This window comes from Camelus ferus, chromosome X (assembly GCF_009834535.1).
Source record: "Camelus ferus isolate YT-003-E chromosome X, BCGSAC_Cfer_1.0, whole genome shotgun sequence".
Classification (NCBI taxonomy): domain Eukaryota; kingdom Metazoa; phylum Chordata; class Mammalia; order Artiodactyla; family Camelidae; genus Camelus; species Camelus ferus.
This window is the reverse complement of record NC_045732.1, coordinates 3,452,225-3,475,725: the sequence shown is the minus strand read 5'-3', so window position 1 is coordinate 3,475,725 and position 23,501 is coordinate 3,452,225. Positions and strand designations below refer to the sequence as shown.

The following is a 23,501-nucleotide window of genomic DNA, read 5'->3' as shown; positions in this document are numbered from 1 at the left end:
ATTGCTGTGGCTAGGACTTCCAAGACTATGTTAAGTAGGCGTGGTGATATTGGGCATCCTTGTCTTGTCCCAGATCTTAGTGGGAAGCTTTTGAGTTTTTCACCATTAAGTGTTATGTTGGCTGTGGGTTTGTCATATATAGCTTGTATTATGTTGAGATGTGTTCCCTCTATACCCACTTTGGATAGGGTGTTGAATTTTATCAAAAGCTTTTTCTGCATCTATTGAGATGATCATGTGTTTTTGGTTTTTGGTTTTGTTTTCTCCTCTTGATGTGATCTATTACATTGATCGATTTGTGTATGACACAACACCCTTGTGTCCCTGGGATGAACCCCACTTTGTCATGATGTATAATCTTCTTTATGTGCTGTTGGATTGTATTTGCTAATATTTTGGTGAGTATTTTTGCATCTATGTTCATCAGTGATATTGGCCTATAATTGTCTTTTTTGGTAGTGTCTTTGCCTCATGTTGGTATCAGGGTGATGGTGGCTTCATAGAATGAGTTTGGGTGTATTTCCTCCTTGTCAGTCTTCTGGAAGAGTTTGAGAAGGACTGATATGAGTTCTTCTTTGCATGTTTGGTAGAATTCCCTGGTGAAGCTGTCTGGTCCTGGACTTTTATTTGTAGGGAGGTTTTTTTTTATTGCTAATTCAATTTCATTTCTAGTGATTGGTTTGTTCAAGTGTTCAGTTTCTTCTTGATTCAGTCTTGATGGACTGTAAGTTTCCAGAGATTTGTCCATCTCTTCTAGGTTATCCAGTTTGGTTCCATATAGTTCATCGACGTATTCTTGTATGACATTCTGTATTTCTATGTTATTTGTTGTAATTTCTCCATTTTCCTTTCTTATTTTGCTTATTTGTGCTCTGTCTTTTTTCATGTTTGTGAGTTTGGGCAGGGTTTTGTCAACTTTATTTCCACTTTCAAAAAACCAGCTTTTGTTTTGATTGATTTTTTGTATGTTTTTTTAAGATTATATTTTATTTATTTCCTTCCTGATCTTTATAATTTCCTTCCTTCTGCTGAATTTTGGGGTTCTCTTCTCTTCTTTTTCTAATTCTTTTAGCTAGTGAGTTAGATTGTGTATTTGAGATAGTTCTGCTTTTTTGAGGAAGGCCTGCATTGCTATAAACTTCCCTCAGAGCACTGCCTTTGCTGTGTCCCATAAATTTTGTGTGGTTTTGCTTTCATTTTCATTTGTCTCAAGGTTTTTTTTTTTTTTATTTCAGCTTTGATTTCCTCATTAACACATTGGTTTTTTTAATAGCATATGGTTTAATATTCATGCTTTCCATTTTTTCTCCTTTGTTTCTGTAATTGATTAGTAGTTTCATGGCATTGTGGTCAGTATAGATTCTTGAGATAATTTTTACCTTCCTAAATTGTTGAGGTTTCTTTTTGCCCAAGTACATGATCAATCCTGGAAAATGTTCCATGTGCACTTGAAAAGAATGTAAATCGTATTTTTTGGGGGGAGTGTAATGCTCTGAAAATATCCACCAAATCTAATTTTTCTATTGTATTATTTAATTTCTCTGTTGCCTTATTTATTTTCTGTCAAGAAGATCTGTCTAGTGACATTAATGCACTGTTAAAATCTCCGACTATGATCGTGTTCCCATCAATATCCCCCTTTATCTTTGTTAGTAATTGTTTTATGTATTTAGGTGCTCCTATATTGGGTGCATATAGATTAATGTGTGTAATATCCTCATCTTGTATTGCTCCTTTAATCATTATAAAATGTCCTTCTTTATCTTTCTTTATGGCCTTTGTTTTAAAGTCTATTTTGTCTCAAATCAGTACTGCTCACCTGGTTTTTTGGCTTTTCCATTTGCATGGAACATCCTTTTCCATCCTTTCACTCTCAATATATATGTGTCCTTGTCCCTAAAGTGTGTCTCTTGTATGCAGCATATTGAACATTGTTGCTTTATTATCCAGTCTGCCACTCTGTGTCTTTCGACTGGAGCATGTAGTCCATTAACAATTACAGTAATTAGTGATCAATGTGTGTTTATTGCCATTTTGAACTTATTTTTGCAGTTGATTTGGTATTTCCTCTTTGTTCCTTTCTTCTTCCTTTTGTGGTTTAGTAATTTTCCTTTGTATTATCATGGATTTTATTTCGTTCTTGTGACTCCTGTGTAATTTTTTGGCTTGTGGTTACCCTTTATTCTAAGTCTACTAGCCCATTACTATAAGTGTTTTTATTAAACCAATTGTAACATGATCTCAAACCCATACTACGGAGAACAAAAAAATTTAAAAAGAATGAAAAAAATTCTGTATTTTCCTGCCTCCCTCTCCCACTCTCAATGATTTAGATGTCTTCTTTTACAATTTCGTGCTTAATTTATTTGTAATTCATGAGTTATCACCTTTCTAGTTGTCAGTTTCTCATTTCTGTAGCATCTTGCTGCTTTTGTATTTTGACTAGACCTTTCAGTATTTCTTTTAGCATGAGTTTAGTGTTGCTAAACTCTTGTAGTTTTTGCTTGTCTATGAAATTCTTTATCTCTCCTTCTATCCTAAAGGATATCCTTGCTGGATACAGTATCCTAGGCTGCATCTTTTTTTCATTCAGGACTTTGAATATATCTTGCCACTCCATTCTGTCCTGTAGTGTTTTTGTAGAGAAATCAGCTGAGAGTCTTATGCAGGTGCCCTTGTAACTCAGTCTTTGCTTTTTTTTTTTTTTTTTTTTTTTGGCTGCCGTTTGGATCATTTCTTAATCCTTAACTCTGGCCATCTTGATTATGATATGTCTTGGTGTGGGTCTATTTGGGTTCTTCTTGTTTGGGACCCTCTGAGCTTTCTGTACTTGTATATCTGATTCCTCTTTAAGTTTGGGATGTTTTCAATCATGATTCCTTCCAAAACCTTTTCAATCCCCTTTGATCTTTCTTCCCCTTCTGGGACCCCTATTATGCGAATATTGACACACTTTCTATTATCCCATAGGTCCCTTATATTGTTTTCATTTGTTTTTATTTGTTTATCTTGTATGTATTCTGATTGTGTGCTTTCTGTTGTCCTGTCTACTAGGTCAGTTATTTGTTCCTCTCCATTATCTTGTCTGCCTGCACAGCCTTTTGATCAGTTCTCATCTCAGCCAATGTGTTTACCAGTTCTACTCGGCTCTTCTTTATATCTTCCATTTCATTTTTGACATATTTTATATCTCCAAACACTATCTCTTTTAATTCATTCAGTACTTTTATTGCTCCTTTTTTGAAATCTTCATCTAGTAGGAAATCGATGTCTATTTCATTGATCATTCTTTCAGGGAATTCCTCTTGTTCTTTTAATTGGGAATGGTTTCTCTGCTTCTTCGTCTTGTTTATAGCTCTCTGGAATATGGCTTATGGAGTATCAGTTATCTATTTTGGTCCCTAAGGAGTTTATTTATTTATCTATCTAATGCCTATGTCGGAATAAAACTTAAAGAAAAAGAGAGTGAGAGAGAAAGAATTTTAAAAGAAGGGAGAAGAAAACGCTTGTGAACAGTGAATAGTCAATTATAGAAGAGCAATTTGAATGAGACTAGCAACCGAGTTGAGACGTCTATTTAAAAACCCTTAAAAAGGAGGAAAAAAGATCAAAAAACAATATTTGAAGCCTCTGTTTAATCAATAGCAGGAGATCAAAACCAAAAGAAATGAAAATGAAATCAGGTGGATTTTTAAAAATAATAGTAATATAACTACTTTAAAAGAAAAATTTAAAAGGAATTAAAACTAGACACATATACAATTGTTTAGAAAGTAGAAATTAAAAAGGTAATACAAAATAGAACAGATAGTAAAAGATAAAATAAAGATAGAATTTTGAAAGAACGGAGGAAAAAAATTTTGAAAACAGTCTATAATGAATAATAGAAGAGCAAGTTGAAGCAGAATAGCAATCGGTTTGAGACGTCTTTTAGAAACCTTTAAAAAAGTAGAAAAGAGGGAAAAATGTATTTGAAACCTCTGTATAATGAATAACAGGACATCAAAACCAAGATAAATAAAAATAAAATGACATGGTTTTTTAAAAATAATAATATTTCAAAAAAAAATAAAAGGTATTAAAATTGGGAGCACACATAATTGTTTAAAAAGTAAAAATTAAAAAGATATTAGAAAATAGAACAGGTAAAAATAGATTAAAATACTGGGGGGGGGGGCGGTTTTCTCATGATTATGTGCTCTTAATGTGAAGTCTTTTTGTCTTCTCCCTGTTTTGCGAACTCAGCTTGCTGTTTCCAGAGGCCCTCCACTGGCGCTCTTGTTTGTGCTGCTCCCAGTGCCTGTTTGACAAGCAGATTGTGCCCCCTCCTAACACTGGGTCAGGTGCAGCTCTCCTTTGTTGTGGGCGGGCTGGTCACTGCCCCACACGATGCAGCAGTCAAGTGTTGCAGACTGACCCATTAGGACGGCTGGTCGCTCCCCCTCCCAGCACTGTGGTCAGGTGCAGCGTTCCTGCTGGAAAGGTGGGGGGCCACCTGCCGTCTTCTGGTGCCGGTCGCTCTGCAGCTTTGTACTGCTGTGCGCTCTGCCCCGGGTCCATGCTCTGTAGGCAGGCTCAGGGAAGACTGTGGAATAGCCTCGCCCCTCCTCTGGGCCAAAACTCAGCTCCTTGTTTGTCTTGGCAGTGCGAGTTCTCTGAGGGACCAGGACGGAAGGATCCTATCTACCTCGGACTGTAGACAAATGTCTGTCTGGCCTTTGAGGTTTCTAAGCCCTTAGGTGCAGATTCAGGTTTCGCCCCTGCCCCTGCCTGGGTGCTAAGCGCTGGAGGTATGGCGGCTGTGCCTGAGCCCCGTCTCTCTTCACCTGAAAACCTTCCGTGGGTTTTCAGAAATGGGTTTATGCACCCTTCCCCCCAGGGCACATCAGCCATGTTGTTTTATGGAGGGCCCAGGTTGTTCTGCCTGTGCAGCCACAACCATAGCATGCAGCTCCCTGCAGTCTCCTGGGGTTGCCTCAGTGCAGCCACGCCAGTCCTCTGCCCAGCTCTGGCAGCCTGTCCTGGCCACAGTTGCCGGATCTTGACTCGGGCTGGGTGTCTCAGGGACCCTCTGTACCCACTTAGTTCTGTCGGTCAAGGGCTGTTCTGTATAGATTCCAGCCTCAGAGGCTCCTTCTCCATCCTGCTGGCCTCTCCGTTGGAGAGGGGGAGACACAGCAACCGATTGCTATTCCTCCTTTGTTGCTCCCTCCCCACAGGACCTGTCCCACACTGTTTTGCCTTTTCTTCTTTCTTTTTTCCTTTTCTCCTATTAGATTTTTGGCCTCTCTGTCTTTTGAGGAGGACGATGTTCTGTCGGAATTCTGCAGGTGCTCTGGTTGGCTGAGTGGTTCCGTGGATGTGAATCTTGGTGTATTTGTGGGAGTGGGTGAGCTACGAGCGTCCTACTACTCTACCATCTTTGCCTCCTCTCTATGTTTTCTTCTTTTATGTTACTACTTATCATCCTTTCATTTGAGCTTCTAGAACTTTATTTAGCATTTCTTTAAAGGCAGTTCTGTGATAAGAAAGTCCCTCATCTTTTGTTTGTCCTGGAAATTCTTTAAGTCTCCCTCATTTTTGATAGACAGCTTTTTTGTGTAAATTATTCTTCCTTCGTAGCTTTCTTTTCTTTTAGGAATTTATATTTATCATCCCAGTCTCTCCAGACCTTTAAAGTTTCTGTTAAAAATTTTACTGATAACCTTATGGCAGTCTCTTGTATGAGATGATTTTTTTCCTCTAGTTTCTTTCAAAAGTTTTCATTGTCTTTGATTTTTTTAGTTTTATAATTGATGTCTATGAAGTTGTCTTTGCATTCAATTTGTAAAGGATTACATGAGTTTCATGTATCTTGATATCCATTTCTCTCCCCAGTTTTGGGAAGTTTTCATCCATTATATTTTTAAAACAATTTTTCTGCCTTTTTCTCCCTCTCTTCTCCTTCTGAGAATTCTACAATATGACTATTATTTGATGGTGTCCCTTAATACAAGTAAGTTTTCTTCACTCTTTTTCAATCTTTTTCTTCATTAACTATGTAATTTCAAATGAACCATCTTCAAGTTCACAGATTCTTTCTTCTGCTGATTGGGTCATCTGTTGATGCTGTCTCTTTCATTTTTTATTTCATTTATTGTGTTCTTCAGATCAATAATAACTGGTACTTTTTCTGATTTTTATCTCTCTATTGAATCTCTCATGTTGCACATGTATTGTTTTCCTGACTTTGTTATTTATGTTGTCTTGTGGCTTACTGGGCTTCCTTAAAACTTTGATTTATTTTTCAGGAAGTTCATAGATCTTCATTTCTTTGTGGTCAGTTCTTGGAAAATTTTTGTTCTTTTGTTGGTGTTATGTTTCTTTGATTTATTTTTTGGTATTTTTGTATTGATATGTGCACATTTGATAGTGTGGCCACCTCTTCCAGACTTTATGGACTGGTGTTGGTGGGTCAAGACCTCCACCTGTGAGTGAGTTTGAGAGAGCCACTATGTGGAGCAAGGTGGTTCTGGCTTTTGGGAAAACTCAGTGGCATAGCATCTGTGTGGCTCTGTTAGCTTAGGTTATTGTCAGTGAAGATGCAGGGACCCACAGTGGCTAAGGTTTCAGGTGTCTGCAGTGGTTATAAGGGCTTGTGGGGACATCTTGGGGACAGTGGTTCAGGAAACTATGGCATTGGTATGCCACAGTGGCAATAACTCTTGTGCCTGACACATGGTCACATGCATACCAGACATGAAACCTGGGGCTGGAGTGTGGACACATGTGGACATACAGTTCATCTGAGGTCTAGGTCTCTGGCTAGCCACAGCAGTGTTGGCTCCTGTGCTTGAGACATGGGTGATCATAGATCTATGGATCATAGATCATAGATCATAGATTCACAGGCTGTGGAGCTGGGATTTGGAAGACAAGCACATGCAGAGTGGCCACAGAGCTAGGGTCTGTCATGAGTGTGCATGGGGTAGCCATGGAGTTGGTGTCTGAACTGTGGATGCATATGAAGCAGTTCTTTCTATGGGGTCTGAGATGTATGGGTTTGGAAAATTGACAGCCCTGATTTCAAGGTAATACAACAACAGCTATTTTTGGGGGAGGATACAGAAATTACTCCCTCTCTGGTGGGCTCGGGATGATGACAGCTGTTGATTACCTCAGTGGCAAAAGCTCCTGGCATTCCCTGCAGAATAATCTGTTGGGGTCTATGGTGATGAACACAATAGTATTCTCTTCTGTGAAAACTTCAGGGAGTTTGTAGCTATTGTGGCATCTGTTGAGGTCTTCAGCAGAAAAGGCTACTGGAATACTCCATAGAGCAGGCCATTGGGGATGATGTTGGCATCTCCTCCTTGGCTAGTACAGACAAACCCTGCCCTTTATTGTTCCTAGCTGTCTTACCATTCATGCTAATGAGCCAGTATTTCTCAGTAAAGACTACACAAATTCCTCCACAGATTTTCACTAAAATGAGAAAATGCTATTTGTGAGTTCACCTCATATTTTAATACCTTCTGTTTGGAGTTTTATTTTTCTCTTTAACAGGAAGCATTAATAATAACAGAATAATTAACATATTAATGATTTGCATGTTTCAGGCACTGCTATAAGTGTTACACATGTGTTAAATAATTAAATCATATCAACAGTCTTGTGGGATAAACATTAATAGTTTCATTATTCATGTGAGGAAACTGAGTACAGAAAGTAAAGATAATATACCTAAGAAGACACAGTAAATAGTGGAGCTGGGATACAAATCTATGTATTTTAGCTGTGGATTAGTACTATGCAGTATAAATAAACATGAGCCACTCAAGTAAGTGTGAATATACTAGTAGCCATGATTTAAAAAGTAGAAAAGGAATGGGTAAAATTAATTTTAATAATATGTTATTATTTAAGTATGTCAAAATATAATTTCAACATATTGTACTAGTCACTTTTTAAATGCTCAGTAGAAACGTGGCTTACAGATACTGTGTTGGACAGCTCAGATCTAGAGTTTTAAAAAAAGCCAAATTTGGTATAGGCTTTAAAACCAACTAAATTTGGTATAAAATCATGTTTCTGATATTTAGTAGCTGAGTGGTCCTGAGCACAATTTTGAATATCTCATCTCAGAGCCTAACTTTCTTGATATGTAAATTGTGCATAATAATAGTACCTACTTCTCATGATTATTAAGATTGAATGATTGAGAAGTGTTTAGAACAGTGCCTGGCACATATCAATGATTGTTAACTATCATCATCATCATCATCACTTATTATTCTAACACACTCTATAATATACATTTCTTCCTTTTCTGGCAAATTGTCTAAGACATCTGGCAACAATAAATATTACTTATGGACTCTTAATGGTACTTTGCATCAGTTTTCTCACTGCATCCTTACAACCACACTGCTAGGTAGATATCTCAAGTTTACAACTTATGCAACTGAAACTAAGTGAGACAAAAAAACCCTGCATAGATCACAGAAGTAGAAAATGTGAGCTCTAGAATTTTTGTTCAATTTAAAGGCATAGACTTATTTTTGTGTAAATAGTTTGACAAATTGTTGAAGTAATTATTAAATAACGTTAATACTTCCAGTGAGACAAAAAGTCCTCTATCAGAGTTATCCTTAACTCACATTACAGTTTATTTGAAATATTTAAAATTCCTTTTTTCAAAAGCTAATTTTGAGACACTGAGATATTTAAGATGACAGTGCATAATTTAGTGATTGTATTACCATACATACTCAAATTGTTATTTTAGTTATTTTGATTAAATTGTATGTTTCTGAGCATTTCTGTAATATACACTTACTGTAGAATATTTGCAAATTACAAAAAAATGTTTACACATAATCTTAGTACCGTGAGTGTTTATTCACTGTTAGAACTTGTTTTGTTTACAGGAAGGTAATATGTCATGTACAATGCATGTAATGTGAATTTTTCTCACATTAAGTTTAAATTAGAAGTATAACATTGCACCCTTCTTTTTCATTTAAATTAAATAATTTATATCATAATAATTGCCAAAGAGCAGTACAAATTTTAAGAAACACCATTATCATTGACTTACAGTTGTCCATAATAGATATCTATATTAATTTATTTGGTGGTAGTCATGTTGCTTTCACACTATTTCCAGTATAAATAATTGTGCACTGACTATCTTTTTGTATGTATTTTTGTTAGTATGTTGGATTATTGTACTTTTGACACATTTTTAAAGGGAGAATAACTGGCTCAAAGGGTCAGCTTTATAAGGCTCTTGAGAAGTACATTAATTTCAAAATGTCAAGCTATGTCCTTTTAGTAAAGTTGAGCAGATGGCTACTTTCTGTGGTTTATTTGGCTCTATTTCATTTTTTAGGTTTGAGGCGGCCAAGAAGGAGGCTCGTGCTATAGATAAAAAGCTTGCAGAGAATCAGGAAGATGAAGCCACCCTGGAAAAGAAATGGCCCTTCCTTGGGGTTCCTTTAACAGTCAAGGAAGCTTTCCAGCTAAAAGGTATTGTTCCTTGTATTTTCATTCTTTAGATAAATGAGGTGAACTCACAAATAGCATACATTTTCTGAACTTATAAACTGAAAAGGAGATTATTAAAGTGAAATGTTAATGTAACCTTCTTCATCAGTTTTTAAAAAATGTTTTTTATTGAAATAAGGGGAAATATTCTGGAAATTCCGTTGAGAAGAGAGACAATAATGACCATCATCTGTTAGACCTGTAGAGCGTATAAGGAACTATACTCAGTGCCCATTAAACTTCAAAGAAGACTATAAGAATAGTATTGTTACCTCATTTTCCAAAGAAATACATGGAGACTTGTGAACCTAAAGTAGCTTTACTAAAGCCAAGCTGTGACTCTGATAATAGCCTGTTTTCTCTCTATAATGCAATTCATATTTTATACCTTCTGTACCTCCTGGCTAGCCTCAAAAGTAAATTAAAATCCCAGATGCTTGGAAATTAAACAACATACTTCTAAATAACTGTTCAACTGTTCAATAAAAAAATTGAAAGGGAACTTTTGAACTGACAGGAAACAAAAGTACAGTAAAACAAAACTTATGTGATGCAGCTAAAGAAGTTCTTAGAGGGAAATTTGTATCTTTGGGTGAGTATAATTGAATGAAAGAAATATTTTAAATTAATAGCCTAAGTTTCCACCTTACCAAACTAAAAAAAGGAGTACAAACTAAACCTAAGACAAATAGGAAGGAATCAATAAAGATTAGAGTGGAAATCAGTGAGGTAGAAAACAACAACACAATAGATAAAATCACTGAAATCAAGTTTGTTTAAAAATATCAATAAAATTGAGAAATTAACCAAAGGAGGAAGAAAATAAAAATTAATAAAATCAAGAAATAAATAGGTGGCATGAGTACAAATTTTAATTGTGTTAAAGAGATTATAAATTAATAGGAAAAACTTCATGTAAACAAATTATATAATGCAAGTGAAATGAAAAGATTCCTAGAGGGACACAAAAAAACCCAAAAAATGACTCAAGAGAAAAAGGAAAATATGAATAGACATATGGCAAGTAAAGAGATTGAATTAGTACTTGAAAATCTCCTCACAAAGAAAAGCCCATACTCAGATGACTTTACTAGCAAATTCTATTACATATTTAATGAAGACATAATGCAGAATACTTCAAAAAGTCTTCTAGAAAATGAAAGATGTGGGTACGGAGCAAAACATAAATGTGTAGACATATATCCCTCAAGAATGTAGGTGCAAAAATCCTCAACAAAATAATTTAAAAAAAGGAATGTCTAGACGGAATCATATATTATGACCAAGTGGAATTTATCAAAAGAATGCAAGATTTGTTTAATAACTGAAAATTCTAGAACTAATTGATCAGTTCAGCATAGTCACAAGGTACAAGCACATTAAAGCTGATTTTTAAAAATTAGAGTATAAAAGGAAGTTGAAGGATTATCCTAAACCTGTAACTTTTACTTCTCTATGTGAGAGGGAACATAGCAGAATTAAATAAAAAAGAATTGGAGTCACATGGACTTACAATTTAATTATACCTCTCTCTTTTCTTGGCTGTGTGACATTGAATCCATTTTTTAAAAAATTTGAACTTCTTATGTGAGAGTGACATCATCAAGATGGCAGTGTAGGAATTCTCTACTGTCATCCCTCCATATAACATCAATTTTTGCACTCACTGAGAGATGATGGTACCTTGGCGGGTGTCAGGGTGTCCAGCAGAGAAGTTCCAGTGCAACTTTGGAGCACTTCAGTATTCTGAACTAAGGGCGACAAAAGGGAGGTTCTCAACACCCAGCCCAGCTTTGTGGGTTTGAGAGAAGGCATACAGTTTTAAGAACTCCCCCGAAAAGGGAATAATAAGTGTACAGTTGCTACCTTGTAGAAAATGCCTGAGAAAGTCTCAGAATCCCAAGACTGACAAATAAAGTTATCTCTCTCTCTTAAATGCAGTCAGTAAGGACTGGAGGAGGTAATTGCTTCAGAAAATGCAAAAACAGAACCATAAAACTTCAAGGAACATGAAAACTCAAGGAAAAATGACACCATCAAAGGAACACAGTAATTTTTCAGTAAATAGACTCTAAGAAATGGAGATATATCTAAAAAAATACAAATTTTACTTAGAAACCAGAAATAGACTCACAGACAAAAAAAACCCTGTGGTTTTATATATATATATATATATTAGATAAACAACAAGAACCTACTGTATAGCATAAGGAACTTTATTCAGTTTTCTCTAAGGAGCTGTAATGGAAAAGAATCTGAAAAAATCTATATGCATGTATATGTATAACTGAATCACTTCACTGTACACATGAAACTAACATTGTAAACTGATTACAATAAAAAATGAGAATTAAAAAGATTAACAACCAGGTCCTCCTATATAGCACAGTGAAATGTATTTAGTATTACATTCAATTATATTCACTATATTGTAATAACCTATTGTGGAAAAGAATATATAAAAAGATACAGAGGAGGAGGCCAAGATGGTAGAGTAGTAGGATGCTCATAGCTCACTCTCTCCCACAAATACACCAAGATTCACATCCACAGACCCACTCAGCCACCCAGAGCACCTGTGGAACTCTGACAGAACATCGTCCTCCTCAAAAGACAAAGACGCCAAAAATCTGATAGGAGAAAAGGAAAAAAGAAAGAAGAAAAGGCAAAACAGTGTGGGACTGGTCCCATGGGGAGGAAGTGGCAAAGGAGGACTAGTGCTTGTTGGCTGGGTCTCCCCCTTTCCAGTGGAGAGGCCAGTGGGACACAGGGGGAGCCTCTGAGGCTTGGATCTATATGGAGCGCCCCTTGACTGACAGAACTAAGTTAAACGTGCAGAGATGGTCCCTGTGACACCCAGCCCCAGACGCAAGCCAGGAGCTGGGGGCAGGGACAGGCTGCCCGAGCCGGGCAGAGGACGGTGGCGGCTGCACTGATGCAGCCCCAGGGACTGGAGTGTGCTGCGCACTGTGGTTGAGTGGGTGCACAGGGCAGAACAACATGGGACCTCCATGAAACAACATGGCTGTTGTGCCCTGTGGGGAAGGGTGCCATACCCCCATCTCTGACAACCCGTAGAAGATTTTTGGGTGAAGAGAGGCGGGGCTCAGGCACAGCCGCCATACCTCCAGCGCTTAGCACCCAGGCGGGGGCATGGGTGAAACCTGAATCTGCACCTAAGGGCTTAACAACCTCAAAGGCCAGACAGACACTTGTCTACAGCCCGAGGTACATAGGATCCTTCCTTCCTGGTCCCTCAGAGAACTCGCACGGCCAAGACAAACAAGGAGCTGAGTTTTGGCCCAGAGCAGGGGCTGGGCTGTTCCGCAGTCTTCCCCAAGCCCGCCTATGGAGCGCCGATGGGAGGATGAGCTGGCAGCAGCACAAAGCTGTGGAGCGATGGGCACCAGGAAATGGCGGGTGGCCCTCTGCCTTTCTGCCAGGAACGCTGCACCTGACCACAGTGCTGGGAGGGGGCACGATCTGCCCTCCTACCTGGCCAGTCTGCAACATCTGACTGCAGCATTGGGAGGGGCAGTGACTCGCCCGCACACAGCGAATGAGAGCTGCACCTGAACCAGTGTTGGAAGGGGGTGCGATCTGCTTGTTGAACAGGCACTGGGAGCAGCACAGATGAGGGCGCCAATGGAGGGCCTCTGGAAACAGCAAGCTGAGTTCATGAAACAGGGTGAAGACAGAAAGACTTCTCATTAAGAGCACACAGTCTCAGGAGAACACCACCCTCTTTTTTTTAAATCTGTTTTTACATATTCTATTTTCTATTACCTTTTTAATTTTTAATTTTTAAACAATTATATATGCTCCCAGTTTTCATCACTTTAAATTTTTTAAATATATTTATTATTAATATTAAAAAATATCCATATCGTTTCATTTTTATTTCTCTTGGTTTTGATCTCCTGTTATTGATTACACACAGGTTTTAAATATATTATTTTCCCTCTTTTCTCCTTTTTTAAAGGTTTTTAAAAGACATCTAACCTGATTTCTATTCTGCTTCAACTTGCTCTTCTATTATTCATTATACACTGTTTTCAAACCCTTTTTCCTCCCTTCTTTTAAATTCTCAATTTTATCTTTTTCTATCTGTTCTATTTTGTATTACCTTTTCAATTTCTACTTTCTAAACAATTGTATATGCCTCTAGTTTTAATTCCTTTAAAATTTTTCTTTTAAAGTTGTTATATAATTATTAATTTAAAAATCCACCTGATTTCATTTTCATTCTTTTGGTTTTGATCTCCTGTTATTGATTACACAGAAATTTCAAATATTGATTTTTGATCTTTTTTTCTTTTTTTAATGGTTTTTAAAATGACGTCTCAACTTGATTACTACTCTGATACAAATTGTTCTTCTATAATTGATTATACACTGTTTTCAAAACTTTTTTCCTCCCTTTTTAAAAATTCTCTCATTTTATCTTTTTTATCTGTTCTATTTTCTATTACTTTTTAAGTTTCTACTTTCTAAACAATTGTATATGCTTCTAGTTTTAATTCCTTCTAAATTTTTCTTTTAGTTATATTATTATTAATTTAAAAATTCCCCTGATTTCATTTTCATTTCTTTTGATTTTGATCTCCTGTTATTGATTATACAGCAGTTTCAAATATTGTTTATTGATCTTTTTTTCCTTTTTTAAAAGGGTTTTTGAAAAGACATCTCAAGTCGATTGCTAGTCTGATTCAAATTGCTCTTCTATAACTGATTATAAACTGTTTTCAAACATTTTTTCTTCCTTCTTTGAAAATTCTCTCTCTCTCTCTTTTCTTTTAAGTTTTATTTCTACATAGGCATTAGACAGATAAATAAATAAACTCCTTAAGGACCAAAATAAATAACTGATATTCCATAAGCTACAGTGCCAGAGAGACATGAGCAAGATGAAGAAGCAGAGAAACCATTCCCAATTAAAAGAACAAGAGAAATCCCCTGAAAGAATGATCAATGAAATAGACATTGAAAGCCTACTACGTCAAGATTTCAAAAAAGTGATCAAAGTACTGAAGGAACTAAAAGAGATTGTGTTTAGATATATAAAATACGTCAAAAATGAAATTGAAGCTATAAAGAAGAGCCAAGTAGAACTGGTAAACTCATTGGCGCAGATGAGGAATGATCTAACGGCTGTGCAAAGCAGACTAAATAGTAGAGGAACAAATAAGTGACCTAGATTATGGGACAACAAAAAACACCCAATCAGAACACCTGTGAGATAAACAAATACAAAGAAATGAAAACAACATAAGGGACTAATGGGATAATATAAAGCGTGCCAATATTTGCATAATAGGGGTCTCAGAAGGGGAAGAAAGATCAAAGGGGATTGAAAAGGTATTTGAAGAAATCATGACTGAAAACTTCCCAAACTTAAAGAAGGAATCAGATATCAAAGTACAGGAAGCTCAGAGGGTCTCAAACAGGAAGAACCCAAACAGACCCACACCAAGATGTATCATAATGAAGATGGCCAGAGTCAAGGATAAAGAAATGATCCTAAAGGCAGTAACAGAAAAGAAAAGAGTTGCTACAAGGGAAACCCATTAGGCTCTCAGCTGATTTCTCTACAAAAACACTACAGGCCAGAATGGAGTGGTAAGATATATTCAAAACCCTGAATGAAGAAAAGATGCAGCCTAGGATAATTTATCCAGCAAGGCTATCCTTTATGATAGGAGAGATTGAGAATTTCACAGACAAGCAAAAACTACAAGAGTTTAGCAACACTAGACCCATTCTAAACGAAATATTGAAAGTTCTACTCTAAATAGAAAAGCAGCAGGATGCTACAGAAATGAGAAACTCACAAATGGAAAAGTGACAACTCATGATAAACAAATAAAGTAATCACAAAATTGTAGAAGAAGACGTCTGAATAATTAAGAGTGGGAGAGAGAAGCAAAAAATATGGAGTATTTTTTGTGTTTTTTAAAAAAATCCTTTGTTCATAGTAGGATGAGATTCAGATTATGTTAATATCAGTTTAATAAGTACAGTTATAGTAATGGGTATTTGACTTACAAAAAAGGGTCATCACAAACCAATAACTTACAAGGGAGTCACAAAAACTAAATAAAATTCTGATGATACAAAGTAAAATTTCCAAACCACAAAAGGAAGAAGAAAGGAACAAAGAGGAAATACCAAATCAACTGCAAGAAAAGGTTCAAAATGGTAATAAACACACATCTATTATTAATCACTGTAAATGTTATTGGACTAAATGCTCCAGTTAAAAGACATAGAGTGCAGACTGGATAATAAAGCAAGAACTTTCAATATGCTGCATACAAGAGACCCACATTAGGGAGAAGGACACTTATAGATTGAGAGTGAAAGGATGGAAAAGTATATTCCATGCAAATGGAAAAGCCAGAAGAGCAGGTGTAGCAGTTCAGATTTCAGACAAAATAGACTTTAAAACAAAGTCCATAAAGAAAGATAAAGAAGGACATTTTATAATGATTAAAGGAGCAATACAAGATGAGAATATTACACTTGTTAATAAATATGCACCCAATATAGGAGCACCTAAGTACATAAAACAATTATTAACAGAGACAAAAGGAGATATTGATGGGAATACAATCATAGTTGGAGATTTTAACACTGCATTAACATCACTAGACTGATCTTCCAGATAGAAAATAAATAAGGCACTAGAGAAATTAAATAATACAATAGAAAAATTAGATTTGGTGGGTATTTTCAGAGCATTACACCTCCAAAAAATAGGATATACATTCTTTTCAAGTGCACATGGAACATTTTCTAGGATTGACCATGGACTTGGGCACAAAAGAAATCTCAACAATTTTAAGGAGATAGAAATTATCTCAAGTACCTTTACTGTACACAATGCCATGAAACTAGAAATCAAATACAGAGAAACAAAGGAGAAAAAAGGGAAGCATTGAGACTAAACAACACGCTATTAAAAAACCAAAGGGTCAATGAAGATATCAAATTTGAAATTAAAAAAAATACCTTGAGACAAATGAAAATGAAAACAAAATGACAAAAATTAATGGGGCACAGCAAAGGTAGGGATAAGAGGGAAGTTCACAGAGATACACGCCTTCCTTAAAAAAGAACAATCTCAAATAAAAAAATCTAACCCATAAGCTAAAAGAATTAGAAAAAGTAGAGCAAAAAACCCCAAAAAGCAGCAGAAGGAAGGAAATAATAAAGATCAGGGAGGACATATATAAAATAGAGTTTAAAAACATAGGAAAAATCAATCAAACCAAAAGCTGTTTTTTTAAACTTTTTAATAGATTTATAATCATTTTAAAATATTGTATCTAATTCCCATGTACAGCACAATTTTTCAGTTATACACGAACATATATATATTCATTGTCACATTTTTTTCTCCTTGAGCTACCATTTTTTGAAAAATTAAATAAAATCAACAAACCTCTGGCTAAAGTCATAAAAAAGAAATAAGAGAGAGCACAAATAAGCAAAATAAGAAAGGAAAATGTAGAAGTTACAATAAATAAAATAGAAATATAGACTATCATATGAGAATATTATGAAAAACTATATGGAACCAAGTGAATAATCTAGAGGATACAGACAAATTTCTGGAAACATACTATCCACCAAGACACAACCAAGAAGAAACTGACCACTTGAACAATCTGATCACTAGAAATGAAATAGATTTAGCAATAACAAACCTCCCTACAAATAAAAGTACGGGACCAGGCGGGTTCACTGCGGAATTCTACCAAATATACAAAGAAGAACTCATGCCAGTCCTTCTCAAACCCTTCCAGAAGATTGAAAAGGAGGGAATACTTCAAAAATCATTCTATGAAGCCACCATCACACTGATACCAACATGAGGAACAGACACCACCAAAAAGAATTATAGGCCAATATCACTGATGAACATAGTGCCAAAATCCTCACCAAAATATTAGCAAAAGGAATCCAACAGCACATAAAAAAGATTATACATCATGACCAAGTGGGGTTCATCCCAGGGACACAAGGGTGGTTCAAAATACACAAATCACTCAATGTAATACATCACATCAACAAGAGAAAGGACAAAAACAACATGATGATCTCAAGAGGTGCAGAAGAAGCATCTGACAAAATTCAACACCTATTTATGATAAAAACTTTCACCAAAGTTGGTATAGAGGGAACATATCTCAACATCATAAAAGCTATATATGACAAACCTACTGCCAGCATAGTACTCAATGGTGAAAAACTCAAAAGCTTCCCACTAAAATCTGGGACAAGAAAAGGATGCCCACTATCACAACTCCTATTCAACATAGTCTTGGAAATCGTAGCCACAGCAATCAGGGAAGAGAGAGAAATAAAAGAGACACAAATTTGGAAAGAAGTGGTAGAAGTGTCACTATATGCTGATGATATGTTACTATATATAGAAAACCCTAAAAGGTCCACACAAAAACTAACAGAGCTGATTGAAGAATTCAGCAAGGTAGCAGGTTACAAGATCAATGTACCAAATTGAGTTGCATTTCTTTGCACTAAAAATGAATCAACTGAAAAAGAAAATAAAGAAATAATCCTCTTTAAAATAGCACACAAATAAAATACCTAGGAATAAATCTAACCAGGGAGGTGAAAGAATTATACACAGAAAACTATAAACCGCTGGTGAAGGAAATTATAGAAGACTTTAAAAAATGGAAAGAAATCCCATGCTCTTGGATTGGAAGAATCAATATTGTTAAAATGGTCACACTGCCCAAGGCAATCTACAGATTTAATTCAATCCCTATTGAATTACCCAGGACATATTTCACAGACCTAGAGCAAATAATAATAAAATTTATATGGAACCATTAGAGCCCTAGAATTGCCAAAGTATTACTTAAGAAAAAGAAAGAGACTTGAGGAATAACTCTCCCAGACTTCAGACAATACTATAGATCTACAGTCATCAAGACAACATGGTATTCTCTATTCTGTTCCATTGGTCTATATGTCTGTTTTGGTACCAATACCATGCTGTCTTGATGACTGTAGCTCTATAGTATTGTCTGAAGTCTGGGAGGGTTATTCCTCCAGCCTCTTTCTTTCTCTTCAGTAATGCTTTGGCAATTCTAGGTCTTTGATGGTTCCATATAAATTTTATTATGATTTGTTCTAGTTCTGTGAAATATGTCCTGGGTAATTGGATAGGGATTGCATTAAATCTGTAGATTGCCTTGGGCAGTGTGACCACTTTAACAATATTGATTCTTCCAATCCAAGAGCATAGAATATAGTTCCATTTTTTAAAGTCTTCTTTAATTTCCTTCATGAATGGTTTATAGTTTTCTGTGTATAATTCTTTCGCCTCCTTGGTTAGATTTATTCCCAGATATTTTATTACTTTGGGTGCTATTTTAAAGGGGATTGTTTCTTTACTTTCTTCTTCTGTTGATTTATCATTAGTGTAAAGAAATGCAACTGATTTTTGAACGTTAATTCTGTAACCTGCAACCTTGCTGAATTCTTCAATCAGCTCTAGTAGCTTTTGTGTGGACCTTTTAGGGTTTTCTATATATAGTAACATGTCATCAGCATATAATGACACTTTTACCTCTTCTTTTCCAATTTGGATCCCTTTTATTTCTTTCCCTTGCCTGACTGCTGTGGCTAGGACTTCCACGACTATGTTGAATAGGAGAAGTGATAGTGGGCATCCTTTTCTTGTCCCAGATTTTAGTGGGAAGCTTAGAAATGAACCCACAAAGTTTTGGGCAACTCATCTTCGACAAAGGAGGCAAGAATATACAATGGAATAAAGACAGTCTCTCCAGCAAATGGTGTTTGGAAAACTGGACAGCAGCATGTAAAACAATGAAGCTAGAACACTTCCTTACACCATATACAAAAATCAACTCAAAATGGATTAAAGACTTAAACATAAGACAAGATACAATAAACCTCCTAGAGGAAAACATAGGCAAAACATTATCTGACATACATCTCAAAAATTTTCTCCTAGAAGAAATAAAAGCAAGAATAAACAAATGGGACCTAATGAAACTTACAAGCTTCTGCACAGCAAAGGAAACCAGAAGTAAAACAAGATGAAAACCTACGGAATGGGAGAAAGTTTTTGCAAGTGAAACCGACAAAGGCTTGATCTCCAGAATATACAAGCAGCTCATACAACTCAATAAAAAAAAAAAATAAACAACCCAATCCAAAAATGGGCAGAAGACCTAAACAAGCAATTCTCCAAGGAAGACATACAAATGATCAAAAAGCACATGAAAAAATGCTCAATATCACTAATTATCAAAGAATTGCAAATCAAAACTACAATGAGGTATCACCTCACACCCGTCAGAATGGCTGTCATTCAAAAATCCACAAATGACAAATGCTGAAGAGGCTGTGGAGAAAGGGGAACCCTCCTACACTGCTGGTGGGAATGCAGTTTGGTGCAGCCACTATGGAAAACAGTGTGGAGATTCCTCAAAAGACTAGGAATAGACTTACCATATGACCCAGGAATCCCACTCCTGGGCTTGTATCCAGAAGGAACCCTACTTCAGGATGACACCTGCACCCCAATGTTCATAGCAGCACTATTTACAATAGCCAAAACATGGAAACAGCCTAAATGTCCATCAACAGGTGACTGGATAAAGAAGAGGTGGTATATTTATACAATGGAATACTACTCAGCCATAAAAACCGACAACATAATGCCATTTGCAGCAACATGGATGCTCCTGGAAAATGTCATTCTAAGTGAAGTAAACCAGAAAGAGAAAGAAAATACCATATGAGATGCTCATATGTGGAATCTCGAAAACAAAAACAAAAACAAACAAAAACAAAGTGTAAATACAGGACAGAAATATACTCACGGACAGAGAATACAGACTTGTGGTTACCGGGGGGTGGAGGGTGGGAAGGGATATCCTGGGATTTCAAAACTGTAGAATAGATAAACAAGATTACACTGTATAGCACAGGGAAGTATACACAAAATGTTATGATAACTCGCAGAGAAAAAAATGTGACAATGAGTGTGTATATGTCCATGAATGACTGAAAAATTGTGCTGAACACTGGAATTTGACACATTGTAAAATGATTATAAATCAATAAAAAATGTTAAAAAACAAGACAGCATGTTATTGGTACAAAAACAGACATATAGATCAATGGAACACAATAGAGAGCCCAGAAATAAATCCACAAATTTTGGTCAACTCATCTTCGACAAAGGAAGCAAGAACATACAATGGAATAAAAACAGTCTCAAGGCATTTTTTAATTTCAGGTTTGATATCCTCATTGACCCACTGTTTTTTCAAAAACATATTGTTTAATCTCCATGCTTTCCTTTTTTTCTCCTTTGTTTCTCTCTTGTTGATGTTTAGTTTTATGGAATTGTGGTCAGTAAAGATGCTTGATATAATTTCTATCTTCTTAAGATTGTTGAGGTTTCTTTTGTGCCCAAGTCCATGATCAATCCTGAAAAATGTTCCATGTGAATTTGAAAATAATGTATATCCTATTATTTGGGGGTTTAATGCTCTGAAAATATCCAGCAAATCTATTTTTCTATTGTATTTTTTAATTTCTCTATTGCCTTATTTTTTTTCTGTCTAGAAGGTCTGTCTAGTGAGGTTAATGCGGTGTTAAAATCTCCAACTATGATTGTATCCACATAAATATCCCCCTTTGTCTCTGTTAGTAAGTGTTCTATGTACTTAGGTGCTCCTATATTGGGTGCATATTTATTAACTTGTGTAATGTCCTCATCTTGTATCACTCCTTTAATCATTATAAAGTGTCCTTCTTTATCTTTCTTTATGGACTTTGTTCTAAAGTCTATTTTCTCTGAAATCAGTACTGCAACATCTGCTTTGTTAACTTTTCCATTTACATGGAATATCCTTTTCCATCCTTTCACTCTCAATCTATATATGTCCTTCTCCCTAAAGTGAGTCTCTTGTATGCAGGGTATTGAAAGTTGTTGCTTTATTATCCAGTGTACCACTCTATGCCTTTTGACTGGAGCGTTTAGTCCATCAACATTTACAGTAATTAATGATAGATGTGTGTTTATTGCCATTTTGAACTTATCTTTGCAGTTGAATTGGTAGATCCTCTTTGTTCCTTTCTTCTTACTTTTGTGGTTTGGTAATTTTCCTTAATATTATCATAGATTTTATTGAATTTTTGTGACTCCCTTGTAAGTTTTTGGCTTGTGGTTACCCTTTTTTGTAAATGTATTAGCCCGTTATAATAACTGTTTTTATACACTGATAATAAGAAGATCTCAAACCCATCCTACTGATAAAAAAATTTATAAAAGAAAGAAAAATATTCCATATTTCCCTGCCTACCTCTCCCAATTTCAGTGATTTGTATATCTTCTTTTATAATTTCGTGTTTATTTTGTTTGTAATTCATGAGTTATCACCTTTCCAGTTGTGAGTTTCTCATTTCTGTAGCATTCTGCTCCTTTTCTATTTAGAATCGACCTTTCAATATTTCTTTTAGCATGGGTTTAGTGTTGCCAAACTCCTGCAGCTTTTTCTTGTTTGTGAAATTCTTTATCTCTCCTTCTATGCTAAATGGTAGCCGTGCTGGATAAAGTATCCTAGGCTGCATCTTTCCTTCATTCAGGACTTTGAATATGTCTTGCCACTCCCTTCTGGCCTGTAGTGTTTGTGTAGAGAAATTAGCTGAGGGCCTTATGGATGTTCCCTTATAATTTACCCTTATGCTTTTTCTTGTGGCCTTTAGAATCATTTCTTTATCCTTGACTCTGTCCATCTTGATTATGATATGTCTTTGTTTGGGTCTATTTGGGTTCTTCCTGTTTGGGACCCTCTGAGCTTCCTGTACTTGGATATCTGATTCCTTCTTTAAGTTTGGAAGGTTTTCAGTCATGATTTCTTCAAAGACCTTTTCAATCCCCTTTGATCTTTTTTCCCCTTCTGGGACCCCTATTATGTGAATATTGGGATGTTTTATATTATCCCATAGGTCCCTTATGTTGCTTTCATTTGTTTTTATTTGTTTATCTTGCAGTTGTTCTGATTGGGTGCTTTCTACTGTCCTGTCTGCTAGGTCACTAATTCATTCCTCTGCATTATCTAGTTGGCTTTGCCCAGCTATTACCTCATTCCTCATCTCAGCCAATGTGTTTGCCCATTCTACTATGCTCTTCTTTATAGCTTCATTTTCATTTTTGACATATTTTATATCTTTAAGCACTATCTCTTTTGATTCCTTCAGCACTTTGATCACTCCTTGTTTGAAGTTTTGATCTAGTAGGCTATCGATATCTATCTAATTGATCTTTCTTTCAGGGGATTTCTCTTGTTCTTTTAATTGAGAATGGTTTCTCTGCTTCTTCATCTTGCTCATACCTGTCTGGCACTGTAGTTTATGGAGTATCACTTATCTATTGTGGTCCTTAAGGAGTTTATCTATCTAATCCCTATGTAAAAATAAGACTTAGGAAAAAGAGAAAAAATAAGAGAGAGAGAGAAAGTATTTTAAAAGAAAGGGAAAAAAAAGGTTTGAAATCAGTGTATAATGAATAATAGAAGAACAGGTCGAAGCAGAATATCAAGTTGAGATGTCCTTTTAAAAAAGGGGAAAAGATGAAAAGATGTATTTGAAACCTGTGTCTATTCAGTAACAGGACATCAAAACCCAAGAGAAATAAAAATGAATTAAGAAGTAAAAATTAAGAGTGTAACAGGAAGTAGAACAGGTAAAAACAGTGTTAAAAAAAAAAGGGAGTGGGTTGGTGTTCTCCTGGACTGTGTGTGCTTTTAATGTGAATTCTTACTGTCTTCATCCTGTTTTGGAAGCTCAGCTTGCTCTTTCCAGTGGTCCTCCGTTGGCGCCCTCTTCTGTGTTGCTCCCAGTACCTGTTGGCAAGCTGATTGCTCCTCCTCCCAACACTGGGTCAGGTGCAGCTCTCC

The 23,501-nt window shown here is 35.9% G+C and overlaps 1 protein-coding gene across 1 annotated transcript in view; it reads left to right on the top strand.

Moving 5' to 3' along the window:
* FAAH2 (fatty acid amide hydrolase 2) overlaps positions 1-23,501 on the top strand; it is a 113,621-nt gene that overhangs the window by 15,871 nt on the left and 74,249 nt on the right. Inside the window, exons 3-5 of the mRNA XM_032475622.1 lie at positions 9,374-9,510; positions 19,541-19,593; positions 23,393-23,489. Coding sequence (XP_032331513.1) covers positions 9,374-9,510; positions 19,541-19,593; positions 23,393-23,489 — 287 coding nt within the window. The remainder of the gene's footprint in view (positions 1-9,373; positions 9,511-19,540; positions 19,594-23,392; positions 23,490-23,501) is intronic.